Source organism: Salminus brasiliensis, chromosome 15 (genome assembly GCF_030463535.1).
Source record: "Salminus brasiliensis chromosome 15, fSalBra1.hap2, whole genome shotgun sequence".
NCBI classification, from domain to species: domain Eukaryota; kingdom Metazoa; phylum Chordata; class Actinopteri; order Characiformes; family Bryconidae; genus Salminus; species Salminus brasiliensis.
In genome coordinates, this window is record NC_132892.1 from 33,411,498 (window position 1) to 33,426,717 (window position 15,220).

The following is a 15,220-nucleotide window of genomic DNA, read 5'->3' on the forward strand; positions in this document are numbered from 1 at the left end:
AAACACTGAAGCAAAAAGCAGAAAAGAATATTAAAGGTGATATAAATTATATAAAAACAACTAATTTTGTAACTAATTTATAATAAAATGTGCATAACTATGTATTTAAGTGGTAGTTAATGAAGCTTTTTTAATGCTCATATGAAAAATACTTACACTCATGGTTGTGGGTGAGTCAGCAGATCCTACTGTAACACCATCACTACACCAGCTCCCTTTGTTTCCCCTCACAAACCTCTTTCATCATTACTGTAGTGATACACTGCTTAGCTGATCATTAAGCTGTTCTTGACCAGAACTAGAGCTGTTCAGAGCTGCTGATTCCTGCTTCTCTCTGATCCCCTCCCTCACCCTGCTGCAAGACTCTCAGAGCTCTTCTCTCTTTGTGGTTTCTCTCAGAATCAGCTCAGTGTTGTTCAGTAGCTGCTGGAGTTAGAGAGGAGAGAGGTGAAGCTGTAAGATACAGTAACTCTGACTGTCTGATGGGCTCCAGCCTATGTTGTTACGGTGTGGTATGAGGTTTGGACTCAAGTGCAGTTAAACTTTTGCTTTAATATTATTAAATGAAACTACCCCTCTTATGGTGTGTGCTTGGTGACTGTTGGGCTTAATCTCCCAACCCTGGTAATGGAAGCCCAGTGTACTTCCACTGCACCACCACAGCTGTGAGAGGTGGCAGTAAAAACACTGATCATAAGCAACGGTGGGAAAACAAACAAAGAAAAAAGGAGTGATGTTTACTCAAACAAAAGACAACAACTGAAATGCTTTTCTTTTTTAACTTCAGCTTTTCTCTGTTCACAAATTAAACATTTTTTTCTTTTCTCTTCACCTTCTCTTCGCTGTTCCTAACTTGAACTGTTTATTTTAACTTCAGCTTTTCTTTACTGTTCGCCACTTAAACCCACTGTTACTGTTCATCCCCTTACAAAGGTGCGCCAGCAAGTTGAGTTTGGCTGTGTGTATTTATACCATGCCACACAGGTGGGTCCAGTCAGCGTCGATTAGTGCTGGGGATTCTGGGGCTTGGAGTTCTTTGCTACAACCCCACCAGCTTTCATACTTTGCTGGTCAGGCCCCCTGCTGGTGGCTGATGGTACACGCTGCCTGCTCACAGTACCTTCCCCCTAGGGGCGGCACCCGATGGCCCCAAACCAGCCACACAATCATGCCTGAAATCCCTGATCAGCGTAGGATCCAGGATTTGCCACGCCGGAACCCAGGAACGCTCCTCAGACCCGTAGCCCTCGCAGTCAACCAGATACTGGGTACCACCCCAGACTGGGGCACCCCCCACCATGCGTGGGGGAGGGGTCCGAGCCTGAGGTGCAGGTGCCCCACATATGAACGGATGCAGGCGGGACACATGGAAGGTGGGATGCACCTTCATATTCGCAGGATTCAACCGCTCTGTGATCGCCAATAGCAGTTGCTCATGGCGGCCGATGGTCGTGCCCTGATGTTGTAAGGCTTCCTTAATCGGCGCCAACTCTGTGTCCATTGTTGGTCGCACCTTTCTATTACGGTGTGGTGTGGGGTTTGGACTCAAGTGCAGTTAAACTTTTTGATTTATTATTAAATGAAACTACCCCTCTTATGGTGTACTTCCACTGCACCACCACAGCTGTGAGAGGTGGCAGTATAAACACTGATCATAAGCAACATATAAAACAGCGGGAAAACAAAGGAAAAATCAGGAGTGAGACAACAACTCAAATGCTTTTCTCTTTTAACTTCAGCTATTTGCTGTTCACAACTTAAACTGTTTTCTCTTTTCACTTCAGCCTTTCTTTACTGTTCGCAACTTAAACTCACTGTTACCGTTAAACATCTACAAAGGTGCAACGGCGAGTTGTGTTTGGCTGGGTGTATTTATACGGTGCCACACAGGTGGGCCCCCTGCTGGTGGCTGACAGTACATGCCGCCTGCTCACATCTGTAATCAGATCTTTACTGCATCATGTGTTACAGGAGCTTCTGGAGCAGAGTGGAGTGTAAACTACAACCAGCAGAAAATCTGTGCTTTAAACGCATCCACAGTGTTTATGAATGTCACGTTTAACCTCCCAGACAGCCTTACTGTGACAGAGAAATATTGGGTCATAAGTCCAATCAAGGGTGTAAAGTGGACTAATCTGAACAAAAACTAATTACTCAGGCAGGGTCAAGTATTTCACTGATGAGGAGAAACACTTCTCCCTCAAACTGAGTAATGTAACGAAGAAGGATGTAGAAGCAGGTTCTGTTTTAGACTTGAAACAAATGAAGATAATAAAAACTGCAAACCTGAAATTAAGCTCAATGTTACAAGTAGATAAAATCAAGAAAATTTTAATTGAAGAGATTAAGTAATTACAGTGAATCACAAAAGTGAGTACACCTCTCACATTTCTGCAGATATTTAAGTATATCTTTTCATGGAACAAAACTGACAAAATGACACTTTGACACAATGTGTGCAGATTATATAACAATGTAAATTTATCCTTCCCTCCAAATAACTCAATATACAGCCATAAATGTTTAAACCACTGGCAGCAAAAGTGAGTACACCCCTAAATGTCCAAACTGAGCACTGCTTGTCATTTTCCCTCCAAAATGTCATGTGACTCATAGTGTTACTAGGTCTCAGGTGTGCATAGGGAGCAGGTGTATTAAATTCTGTAGTACAGTTCTCACACTCTCTCATACTGGTCACTAAAAGTTCCAACATGGCACCTCATGGCAAAGAACTCTCTGAGGATCTTAAAAGACAAATTGTTGCGCTTCATGAAGATGGCCAAGGCTACAGGAAGATTGTCAACACCCTGAAACTGAGCTGCAGCACAGTGGCCAAGATCATCCAGCTTTTTAAAAGAGCACTCAGAACGAACCTTGCGTTGGTTGTCCAAAGAAGTTGGGTGCACGTGCTCAGTGTCACATCCAAATGCTGTATTTGAAAGATAGATGCAGAAGTGCTGTCAGCATTGCTGCAGAGATTGAAGAGGTGGGGGGTCAGCCTGTCAGTGCTCAGACCAAACGCCACACACTACATCAAACTGGTCAGTGGGAAGCCTCTTCTGAAGTCTGTACACAAGAAAGCCTGCAAACACTTTGCTGAAGACATGTCAACAAAGGACCTGGATTACTGGAACCATGTCCTATGGTCTGATGAGACCAAGATTAATTTGTTTGGTTCAGATGGTCTCAAGCATGTGTGGCGGCAATTAGGTGAGGAGTACAAAGATAAGTGTGTCATGCCTACAGTCAAGCATGGTGGTGGGAATGCCATGGTCTGGGGCTACATGAGTGCAGCAAGTGTTGGGGAGTTACATTTTATTGAGGGACACATGAACTCCAATATGTATCCCCTTCTTCTGGAAACTGGGTTGCAGGGCAGTGTTCCAGCATGATAATGACCCCAAACACACCTCTAAGATGACCACTGCTTTATTGAAGAGGCTGAGGGTAAAGGTGATGGACTGGCCAAGCATATCTCCAGACCTAAATCTAATAGAACATCTTTAGGGCATCCTCAAGCGGAAGGTGGAGGAGCGCAAAGTCTCGAATATCCGGCAGCTCCTTGATGTTGTCATGGAGGAGTGAAAAAGCATTCCAGTGGCAACCTGTGAAGCTCTGGTAAACTCCATGACCAGGACAGTTAAGGCAGTTCTGGAAAATAATGGTGGCCACACAAAATATTGACACTTCAGGAACTTTCACTAAGGGGTGTATTCAGTTTTGTTGCCGGTGGTTTAGACATTAAAGGCTGTATATTAAATTATTTTGAGGGAAGAATAAATTTACACTGTTATATAAGCTGCACACAGACTACTTTCAAAGTGTCATTTTGTCAGTGTTGTCCCATGAAAAGATGTACTTAAATATCTGCAGAAATGTGAGGGGTGTACTCAGTTTTGTGATACACTGTATGTGAATCCCAAAGACTGTTTATATTTGAAGAAATTACTATTATTGTTTTTTTACATGAAAATGTTATTTTAAAAACAGAAATAGCTTTGCTCTCCTGATCTGATGGTTCTCTTATCGTCTTAGAACTACATCTGAAATCCCCTGGAGAAGTGACAGAGGGACGGACAGCAGTTCTGACTTGTAAAACCACCTGCAGTCTGGCTGATCCAACATTCATCTGGTTAAAAAATGGACGTCCTTTAACCACAAAGACAATCAAGAACAACCAGCTCCATCTGCTGACAGTCAGCAGTGAGGATGCAGGCAGATATAGCTGTGCTGTAAGAGGATCTGAACATCTCCCCTCTACTGCTCAAACTCTCAGAGTCAGATGTGAGTAAAGTCCACATTCTTCACTAAACTCTGGGAATGATTGAACTACACAGTGATATTAGATATTAGCAAGAGAAAATAAAGTCACTGGACTGTATTACTTTGAAGCTCTGAATTAAATTGTATCTCAGAATGGAAGTGTGAGGATCAGTGTTCAGAGTAGGTGGTGAATAATAGTTTAAATAGTTCCAGTCTTTAAATAATGACACAGTAAAGTGATGAAGATCATCATCTTCCTCTTTAGCAGCTCAGAGTAGGCCTGCAGTTTGGATTGCTGTGGGAGGAAGAGGAGGAGGAGGCCTTCTTCTGATCACTGTCCTTTTCTGTATCCACATGTCAGTACAGTTCAGCTCTAACTCTTCTCTTAGTAAACCACAACATGCATAAATCACATATAGTAAATCAAACATGGTTTTAATTTGGCGTACCTTAATCACAGGATAAAGAAGAGAGCTGTTGGAAATTAATGCACTGCACCAACCCAGTAAATTTACCACATCATTAAAAAGTACATACAATAATGATAGTCACCAGAAGGTGGCAGAGTTTTCCTTTACACAAGTGTTTCTTAGTGCTGTTCCTGTGGATCCACTTCCCTGCACAGCCTCACCTACCCTATGATGTAACACATCTGATCCAGGTCTCTACTTCATGAGCTGGATCAGATGTGTTGGGTCCGGGGATTCTAGAGAAGGTGCAGTTCAGTGGGTCTCCAGCAGAAGAATTAAAACACTGCCTTTGTAAACCACTGTAATACCACACTATGTCCTCTAGATGGCAGTGTACCTGTAAGGTTTGCGGGATGTAGATGTGAAAAGGTGAGACTGCTGTCCAAGGTGCTGTTCTAAGAGCTGACCTGCAGAGCTTCTGTTTACAGTCAGTCAGTCAAGTCAAGTCAAGTCAAGTCAAGTGGGTTTATTGTCATTTCAACTACATACAGAGTACGCAGTGAAACGAAACAACGTTCCTCCCGGACCATGGTGCAACATAGACATGTCATGATCAGAATAAAATATCTTAAAACATGTAAAATAATTTAGTAAAGTTAAGTTGAATAATCCTATAATAATCTTAAAACAATGTAAAATAATAAATATCAGATATTTTGACTAGATTCAGGTGGAGTCATCTTGCTAAGATATCATATTATTTTTGCAGTGTATTAGAATTTAAGGTGTGTGAGCTTCAGTACAGTATAACCCCATCTTATGAGTAGAGTGAAGGTCAGTCAGTGAAGGCAGTCTGTAGAAGGAGCAGGAATGCAGGTTTACTAGTTAAGAAACCTCCTTTTCTGGAAACGTGTGAAAGCTGAGTCCTTAGAGTGGTCATAAATGAAGACCACGACAGCCCAGGTGTCCCAATGTAGGGTACAACATGTCTTTGAGACCTGAATCCATCACTCTGTCAGAAAAGAGACCAACCAGAGACACCAGTTGTGTTTTAAGGTCAGATGTGTAGACTAGGTATGGTATTATATGGTTTCTAACCAGGTCCTTGTTCAAAAGACCTGAAGAGTTAATCAGAGAGAGGTCAGAGCGTACAAAGAAATGATGAGAAAGTTCTTAAAAGGACTGAGGAAACAGACTGATCTGATTGATGCAGTGATGCAAAACTAAAATTGTCTTTCATAATTAACAGATCTAAAAAATGTATACAAATAATAAATTATTTGACTTACTTCTTTTAATAAAGTTGGTTTTTCAACAGATTTTTTACAAGACCATGCAAATGACAGTTATTATTATTATTATTATTATTATTACATGTTGTTTTATTTATTGTTTTATTATATTTTATTGTATTAATTTGTCATTAATTCTTAATATTATTTTTCTCCACATTTCTGATATAAACATGTGTGAGGTTCTGCAAAATCTTTTTAAACTGTTGGGTCTGAATGAGCTGTTCCTCCTGGGTTCAACCTGAATTTATACTTTATTTTATAATGAAAATATTAAGTATTTATCTATTTCTGTTTAAATATTAAAAAATATCATTCAAATTCTCTCTCCTCCATAAACAGTTCAACCATCCCTGCTATCAAAGAGAAACCCTACTGAAATCCTGCAGATTTATCTTATAGACAACACTTAACCTGTTCTTTCCTGAAATCTCTCAGTTTCACTGATCACCGAGTTAAAGCCACTAATTTCACACAGCAGAAGAACAGCGCCCTCCTCCTGTCAGTCCCCAAACTGCAGACAGAGACAGTCCCACCAGTGATGATGTCACACCTCAGTACTGCTTAAAGAAACAGTACAGAGACTACCCAGACTCCTGAATGAAGACGACAGTACAGCAATAACAGCATATATATGACTTTAATGATCATCAGGTTTGGTGAAAATGTTTATAAAGTAATAATTTCACCTTTAATGAGTTTAGATCTTCTACATCCAGTTTAGTGATGGTAAGAACATAGTTTCTGCTGCTGGGCTTCATTAAAGAGGAAGTGACACCTTTTACAGGCCGTCAAATGAAATGTGTGATAAGACCCATCTTCCAAAATGAGAACGTCAGTCTAGCAGTGCAGTTAAAAGGTCACATACGTCCTGTTAGAGGAACAGTCACTATATTCACCCTGAGGTTTTAACATTTCAGCTCTGTCTCTTGTGTGTTGCTGTGTTGAAACTGAACGGTAAGAACACTTCTTTTTTTAAAGCAGCTTTAATGAACTATGAGACTGATAATGGCCTTAAAAATGTTGTTCTGTAGTAGTTAGAGATGTGAGTGCAAGGAAAGAAGCTCAAAAGTAGTCATTTTAAGATCTGTAGCTTTTGCTCAGACCAGCATTCAAATGATAGAAATCAGGAAGCACAATAGCCAAAACCATATTTGCAAATGTTTTGTCATACAAGTTGCTAAAAAAGAACAATCAAACAACGAGGGACCTAAATCAGAACCTTGTGGAACACCATAATTCAGAACTCATTTTTATCAATAATATGGTCTGTTAGCGGTAGAGGCAGTTTCTCATTATAAGAGAGTTTGAATATTTAGTTTATTAAAACCTATTCTACCATTAGTGATTTAAATGCAGTGATATTTATTGTATACTGTGCATTTCTATGTGTTTTAGAACCACAACAATTTTAACATTTTTTTACCAATTGCCACTGTGGCAGGGCCTTAGTGATATACCATCACAATAAACTGTTTGTGTTAATTTATGATAAACAGTTGTTTTATCGGGTCTTTACCTTGACACAGTTGAATAATTAGAGGTTGATACTCGGAAGTGACAACCCATAACCCTGTAACTGTTATGAAATGAATGGTTCAATAAATGAGGCCCGGGTTTCCCTAAAGATCTCATCAATTCTTTAGAAGAAACCCTAAACTTGTAACACCACTAGCAACAGGAGGTTAAGAAGGATGAATGTTAATGGTCTGTGTTTCTGAGAACTAAAGTTTACACTAAAATGTGTTGACCTCAGCAATGCAGTACTACAATAGCGTCATAGTTTCATTATTACTGATTGAGATGCTGTTGTGATAAGCCTCATCACAAAATGGTAGGGCTGTTGCTTTAGTTCTCAGGATTTGTCAAACAAATAAACTGAATAAGAACTTTTATTAACTTTTATTAATTCATTAAACATAATTGTATTATGTAAAATTCTGGAGCAATTTGTTAGGCTTTAAAGGATTAAAGAGGCATGTGAGAACATTTGAAAGGTCCAGTGTCTTAAGAACATAAATGAGTGCTCTTGGTTTTATCTCAGACTTGGAAATTGTTGTCGAGACCAGCCGAGTCTCGTATTCGAGTTAATTAGAAAGCGGACTTTTCCATCATAATTGAATAACAGACACCTTTAAGGATGTACGAATGAACCCGCTGAACAGCTCAACTCTCTACTTTCTCCATTAATGCCACTGTACACTGGTTACCGGACATAATAGACAATGCTGTTTAGCATCCCGTAGCATAACATAGCACAGAATGTGTTACGATGAGAGTGGATAAATGGCAAGTTCAAGTTGACACTCATTTCTCTGGGTCGGTATGGGCTTTCTCCCCCCCGGTGCCAATATGCTCATGTTTTTCTGATCCAGATTATCTGATCCTGATCCAGCCTATTCTATTGGCAGTAGCTCTCTACAGGTACTAGACAAGCTATGTGTTTGTACACTTGCCAATTTGTGTCAGCGATGGGTGCAATCTAAAGTAGCTGAATGTCTTTATTAGAAAGGGTGTCCACAGACATTAGGACATATTTGATCTCCACAGTCTAAAAAACAGTAAACCCTTGTTCTAGTTTAGCCAGTGCTGAATACTTATTTTAAGAAGACCATCCAAAACACACCCAGCTGTCCTAATTTCTGATTTAACCGACAAACAACTTGCAAGTTTAACTTTCAACAGTGAAATACAGTCAAATATATATGGACAGTGACACATTGGACAGTAGAGGCAGTTTCTCATTTCAAGAGGGTAAGAAAATTTCAATAATGAAATGCAATGACATTTAATGCATATCTACATGATTTAGAACTACAAAAGATTAAGCGTGACCATTTTACTCTTGGTTTTAATGTTAAGGCATTCTTAAAATTTGAAGACTGAACATTGGCATTATTTTAAATACACCAACTTTGAACTTTACACTTACACCTTCAGTAAAATACATTTACATTCATAAGTATATGGACAGTGAAACATTTTATGTTGGCCTCAGTACACCACCCTAATAAGTCACCTTCATTTACTTCTGGTTTGTTGGAGTTTCTGCTTTAGTCATGTCTTCAGTAAGGAAAAGCTGCTTAGTTGGGTGTAGGTCAAGCTAAATCTGTTTGCATAAAGATGCAGTTAGGTTGCATTTGTTGTTTATTTTGGGTCATTTTCCATTTTGAGGCACTGTCTGATCAGTGTTGTAGCATTTGAGGCACTGTCTGATCTGTGTTGCAGCATTTGAGGCACTGTCTGATCAGTGTTGTAGCATTTGAGGCACTGCCTGATCAGTGTTGCAGCATTTGAGGCACTGTCTGATCAGTGTTGTAGCATTTGAGGCACTGTCTGATCAGTGTTGCAGCATTTGAGGCATTGTCTGATCTGTGTTGCAACATTTGAGGCATTGTCTGATCTGTGTTGCAGCATTTGAATAAATCTGAGCAGAAAGTGGAGCTCTGTACACTTCAGAATTAATTCTGCTACTTTTATCAACAGAACATCGTCATTAAACACCAGTGACCCAGTTCTAATGATAGCCATTTATTAGGACAACAATCTATCACAGATTTTTAAACTGTGACAAATGTTGGGATTTCATATTTTTACCTCAGTGTTTGTTTCTACAGTTCTAACAATTTATTTTAAGCTCTGCCTTCTGTACCTGTATCTAGATCTATTGCTTCCCACCATGGCTGATGGAACACAACCTAGAAAAGATTAAATATTAAGTCAAGACCCTCCTGCATTTCTATTAAAATTAAAATTGGCTGTGTGTCATCGTGACCCAGTGGCCAGTGTGACTCTATTTCCATCATCTTTCCTACTGTGTGTTTTAATTGTGTTCTTTCAGTGTATCATCCACTTTAAAAATCCATATTGTAAACATTAACCTTTAATTTCTATAATATCATAGTAAGGTAGCAAGAATTAGCTGGTAAACAACTAGGCTTTCATACCACGACTGCTCGCAAGTTATGACAATGTCAGTAGTCTAACTTCAAGGAATGGGTGTTACATATTTTTACAGTTTAAACCTTCGCAGATGTTTATTCAGTCTTCAACTGTTCGGTTGAACACATTTATGTGTAAATACACTATATGTCAAAATGTTTGTGGACACCCTTTCTATTGAAAGCAATAACCTATATTATGTTGCATATGGATTAAATGCACAAACACAGATGGTCTTTGTGGAAAAGTAATATCAATAGAATAGGACTATCCGGAGACAGAAAAACACAAAACTGTTGGCACCATGCCTAATGCCAGGCGTGGGCTAGAGTAGTATAAAACCCTCAAGCATTGAGCTGTGAAGCAGTAGAACTGTGTTCTCTGGAATGATGACGCTGCTCCATCCAATAATTTTGTGATGAGCTGGAAAGTTGGGGATAAGGTGGGGTGTTGATCATCTAAAATCCTGACCTCACTAACACTGTTAGTAATCAAATCCTTACAGCAATGCCCCAACATAGAGCAGAACGTCTTTGCTGGACAGTAGAGACAGTTACTTAACAAAAGCAGGGCAAACACTTTAATACCCTTGATTTCAGAAGAAACAATAAACGAGCAGTTGTCCCAATACTGTTCTGTTGATTTTGTTTGTTTAAATAGATGACATATCTGAGAATGGCTCCTCCTCTTCCTCTGGTGTTTCTGCTCATGGTTGTGGGTGAGTCAGCAGATCCTACTGTAACACCATCACTACACCAAGTCCCTTTGTTTCCCCTCACAAACCTCTTTCATCATTACTGTAGTGATACACTGCTTAACTGATCATTAAGCTGTTCTTGACTAGAACTACAGCTTTTCAGAGCTGCTGATTCCTGCTTCTCTCCGACCCCCTCCCTCACCCTGCTGCAAGACTCTCAGAGCTCTTCTCTCTTTGTGCTTTCTCACAGAATCAGCTCAGTGTTGTTCAGTAGCTGCTGGAGTTAGAGAGGAGAGAGGTGAAGCTGTAAGCTACAGTAACTCTGACTGTCTGATGGGCTCCAGCCTCTGTAATCAGATCTTTACTGCATCATATGTTTCAGGAGCTTCTGGAGCAGAGTGGAGTGTGAACTACAACCAGCAGGAAATCTGTGCTTTAAATGGATCCACAGTGTTTATGAACGGATCTTTTGCACATCCAGAAGGTCTTAAAGGTCTCAAAACATTTTGTATCATACTCCCAGATCCGTGGGTGGAGCCGACTGATCTAAGTAAAGATGCCAATTACTCAGGCAGGGTCCAGTGTTCAACTGATGAACAGAAACACTTCTCCTTCAAATTGAGTAATGTAGTGAAGAAGGATGAACAGGAATACGGATTTAGAATCACAACAGATGTGGAGAAAGACAAATGGGTGGGAAAACCTGGAGTTAAATTCAAAGTAACAGGTAAATTTTCATAGCATATTATCTTTCTTTGACATTTCTGAGAACACTACCTCATTAATTGTTGCTTCTGCTTGTCCATGCTGCTCTTCATACTCATAACCTTTTGGATATTTCTCTTCTTTGTGGGAATATGAATATGGGATTGTGCACATGAATCTCTAGCAAACATCTTTATTTAAACATGTCTTTCAAAAAATCTCATCTTAGAGCTCCATGTGGAATCCCCTGGAGAAGTGACAGAGGGACAATCAGCAGATCTGACATGTAAAACCAACTGCAGTCTGACTGATCCAACATTCATCTGGTACAAAAATGGACATCCTTTAACCACAAAGACCATCAAGAACAACCAGCTGCACCTGCAGACAGTCAGCAGTGAGGATGCAGGCAGGTATAGCTGTGCTGTAAGAGGATCTGAACTCCCCTCTACTGCTCAAACTCTCAGAGTCAGATGTGAGTAAAGTCCACATTCTTCACTAAACTCTGGGAATGGGTGTTACGGGACAGTCAGGGAGCGGACCAAGTGCAGAGAGGAAAGCCTGTAGGACAGGCCTTGTGTGACGGAATGTGACTGTGGGAGCTTTTTGTGCTTGTTGGAGAACAGTTGCTCACAACTGGGTTGGAACCAGTGGAATTGTACCCCTTAAAACAATGAAATAAAAAAGGCGGGGAAACCAAACAAAGAAGACACTCTCTGGAGTGGGAATTAACTGAAATAGCTCTTAAAGCAAAGGAACTGAGGTTCAATGCCTCAATTAAACTCTTACTTATGAGCTGTGCTTTCTTTAGCTTCCTTCTTTTGCAACCCGGTCATCTTAGTTTACAACTTTTCTTGTTTCTCCTTTCTGTTCTCTTTTCAAACTTCTCTCTTTCTTTTACTTCTGTGAACCGTACCAGTAGCAGTGCAGTTTGTCAGAGCCTTAAACACTGTGACCACCAGGTGTGTCTGGTTGGCACTGATTACCTTTAGGATCTCTGGGGATTGGAGTTCCCCTGGGTAACCGTGCCTAGCCACCGTCGCCCTCTGCTGATAGGTGGCGGAAGACGCTGACCCCTTACACTAGGTCCTCCAAAGAGTGTCTCAGTGTCCATCAGTCCCTCAGATGAAATGGGGGAGGGCAGTTCTGCAGCAGTGATGCAAACCCACCTGTGAAGAGCTACACCTGGTTTAAAGGATCAAGCCATTGTCATCAGATATATTCTTAAAACTCTCTTTTTCTAAACATAATTTTCTTTCTTACCTGTCTGATCAGATCCTCCAAGGAACGTCTCAGTTTCCATCAGTCCCTCTGGTGGAATAGTGGAGGGCAGTTCAGTAAATCTGACCTGCAGCAGTGATGCAAACCCACCTGTGCAGAACTACACCTGGTTTAAAGAAGGTGGAAGCTCACCTGTAGGATCTGGACACAGTTACAGTCCTCTACAGAGTGGATCCTACTACTGCCAGGCTCAGAATCAACATGGAGCTCAGAGATCAGCTGCAGTATTGGTAATTTTAAAAGGTGAGGACTTGTTCATTCAGTATTTTATCCAGGTCACTCTTCATATTCTAATATTCTTATTTGTATTTCTCTCAGCAGGACTCTGGGTGATCCTGTATGTAACTGTTGGAGTTGTTGGAGTTTGTGGAGTTGCAGCTTTTCTCACTGTAGTTTTCTGCACAAGGTGAGACTAACAATGAAAAGGGAATTTAGTTGTTTTGTTTATTGAACATAAACATTGAACATAAAAGTCTGAAAGAATATTGTTTTCTGAGAGCAGAAGGAAGAAGCAGGACCGGAATACGAATGAGGAAATCTATGCAGTAAGTTCCTTTACAGTTCTAGTTTTCAATCAGTGCTTGTCTGGGATTTCCATATATGTTTCCATATCTGTGTTTTTCTTCCTGCTTTTCTGAAACCATTACAGGCCAAATTGTCTTTACTCTTAATAATTATGGTGCTTCACAAGGTTCTTTGAGGAATGCCATATTAGAACCACTTGTGGGTCTATAAAGAACCTTTATAAAGAACCTTTAAAGAAATTTTCTTCCCTCTCACACATTTCTGTTATAACATGGTTCTTTATGAACCCAAAAGTGGTTATTGAAGGGTATTCCCTATAAACAAACCTGTATCTTTATTTAAGCGTCTTTATTTGTAACAGTGTTCTTTTCTTTATTGAACTCTTTAATCTGATCAGTTTTATTCTGACCTTCATGAAAATAACATCTTTATCATTTTCCAAGGAGACAGTGGCTGCTACTCAACATTTTTATTCTCGTAGATCCTCTAGTAGATTTGAAATATGGCACATGGCAGCCGTCTGAAACCATTTTTTCAAACTGAGGACTGTAGTTATTGAGTTGTGGGAGTCAGGAATGGAAGTCTGGAATTGCTGGCTGTTCCCAGCCATTTAAGATATCTGAAATTATCGGGCTTTGTCAGGGATGGTGTTGTGCCTGAACTAAAGTGTATGCTGGGCAAGCATTATTTTAACCAGTGTAGAACAGAAACACAGAAAATCACATGAACTTGAGTTAGCACTGATAGATACCAAACCCAGGACATCTCATCTACACACATTTAATACAAACAAGACAATGGAGGATTAAAGGAAACTGACTATAAATACTGAGGTTGAACAAGGAACAGTGATAACTAGAGGACAGGGCTAAGAGCAAGCAACACATGGAAACACTAAGAAGCAGACGGGACAAGGGTGAAGACTGGACATAAACAAAAACACAGAAACACATGTCCAATGTAAACACAGGCATAAGAGCTGGGAATTAGGTATAGGTTTTAAAATGTGTACAAAACACACAATCTGGTGCTTTAACCACTGATCCACAACTGCCCCACTTGCCTCTGAGGTTCTGATTCTGATCAGTGAAGAAACTGCAGGGGGCGCTCTTACTCCTTCCTTCATTATAACATGTGCAGTAAAGCTGGTTGATGTGTATCAGATGTTCTGCTCAACTTTTTTAACTCTCGGTTCTGCAGAACGTTGGAGATTGTGTTCATCCTCCTGATGACTCAAGTATTCCTGATTATAAGAATGCAAAGGTGAGTTTGTCTTATTGCAGTGATACAGTCCAGTTTTAGAGGGTGAAGAAACTAAACAAAATACAAACACTGATCTTAGTAATGATAAATAAGAAAAGAACATGTAGTCTTCACATAGACTTTTAGGAACTAACACTGAGAACAACACCGTATATCTCAACCAGAATAGCATTAGTAAACCACAGCAGAGAGAGAGAGAGATTGAGAGAGAGTGAGAGAGAGAGAGAGAGAGAGAGAGAGAGAGATTTAAGTGTTCCATTCTAGCTCTAGATGTTTCCAGTCTTCCCAATCTGTCTTCATTTTAACCCACGTTCCTGTTCTCATTTTTGCAGAATGTGGGAGATAGCACTGGTCCTCCTGATGACGACTCCTCCAGCACTCCTGATTATGAGAATGTAGAGGTCAGTTCGCTATATTGTACTCCAGCTTTACAGTGTGGTGAAATTAAGAAACAAAAAAGGAGTATTAGTGAATAGTTTAAATATGAAAAAGGCTTGACTTCACTTAGACTTTGACGAGCCAACACTAACACCATCAATATTAACCAGAATAGCAGTGAACAACCATAACAACCACATCATATGAACATGACTCTATGACTTCCTGCTGAACATATTTAATGTACATTGTTATTAATAATAAAAAAAAAAAAAACAGAAAGAGTTGTTTGGAGCACTCTGATTTAGAGCATCTGCTCATGTTCTCCTACTCTCGGTTCTGCAGAACATCAGAGGTGCTCATCCTTCTGATGCCGACTCCTCCAGTATTCCTGATTATGAGAATATGAACAACAGTTGAACAATGGTAACGCAAACAAACTTACTTGATGTTGAAACAATCAG

General features: G+C 40.0%; 2 protein-coding genes across 2 annotated transcripts in view; one reads left to right on the forward strand and one right to left on the reverse strand.

Annotated features, from left to right (window-relative positions):
• LOC140535569 (hemicentin-1-like) overlaps positions 1–15,220 on the reverse strand; it is a 195,170-nt gene that overhangs the window by 59,523 nt on the left and 120,427 nt on the right. The gene's annotated exons all lie outside the window — the stretch shown is intronic.
• LOC140536240 (sialoadhesin-like) overlaps positions 1–15,220 on the forward strand; it is a 38,702-nt gene that overhangs the window by 5,959 nt on the left and 17,523 nt on the right. The window contains exons 6-11 of the mRNA XM_072657963.1: positions 12,585–12,833; positions 12,909–12,996; positions 13,093–13,135; positions 14,316–14,378; positions 14,711–14,779; positions 15,102–15,171. Of these exons, the coding sequence (XP_072514064.1) occupies positions 12,585–12,833; positions 12,909–12,996; positions 13,093–13,135; positions 14,316–14,378; positions 14,711–14,779; positions 15,102–15,171 (582 nt within the window). The remainder of the gene's footprint in view (positions 1–12,584; positions 12,834–12,908; positions 12,997–13,092; positions 13,136–14,315; positions 14,379–14,710; positions 14,780–15,101; positions 15,172–15,220) is intronic.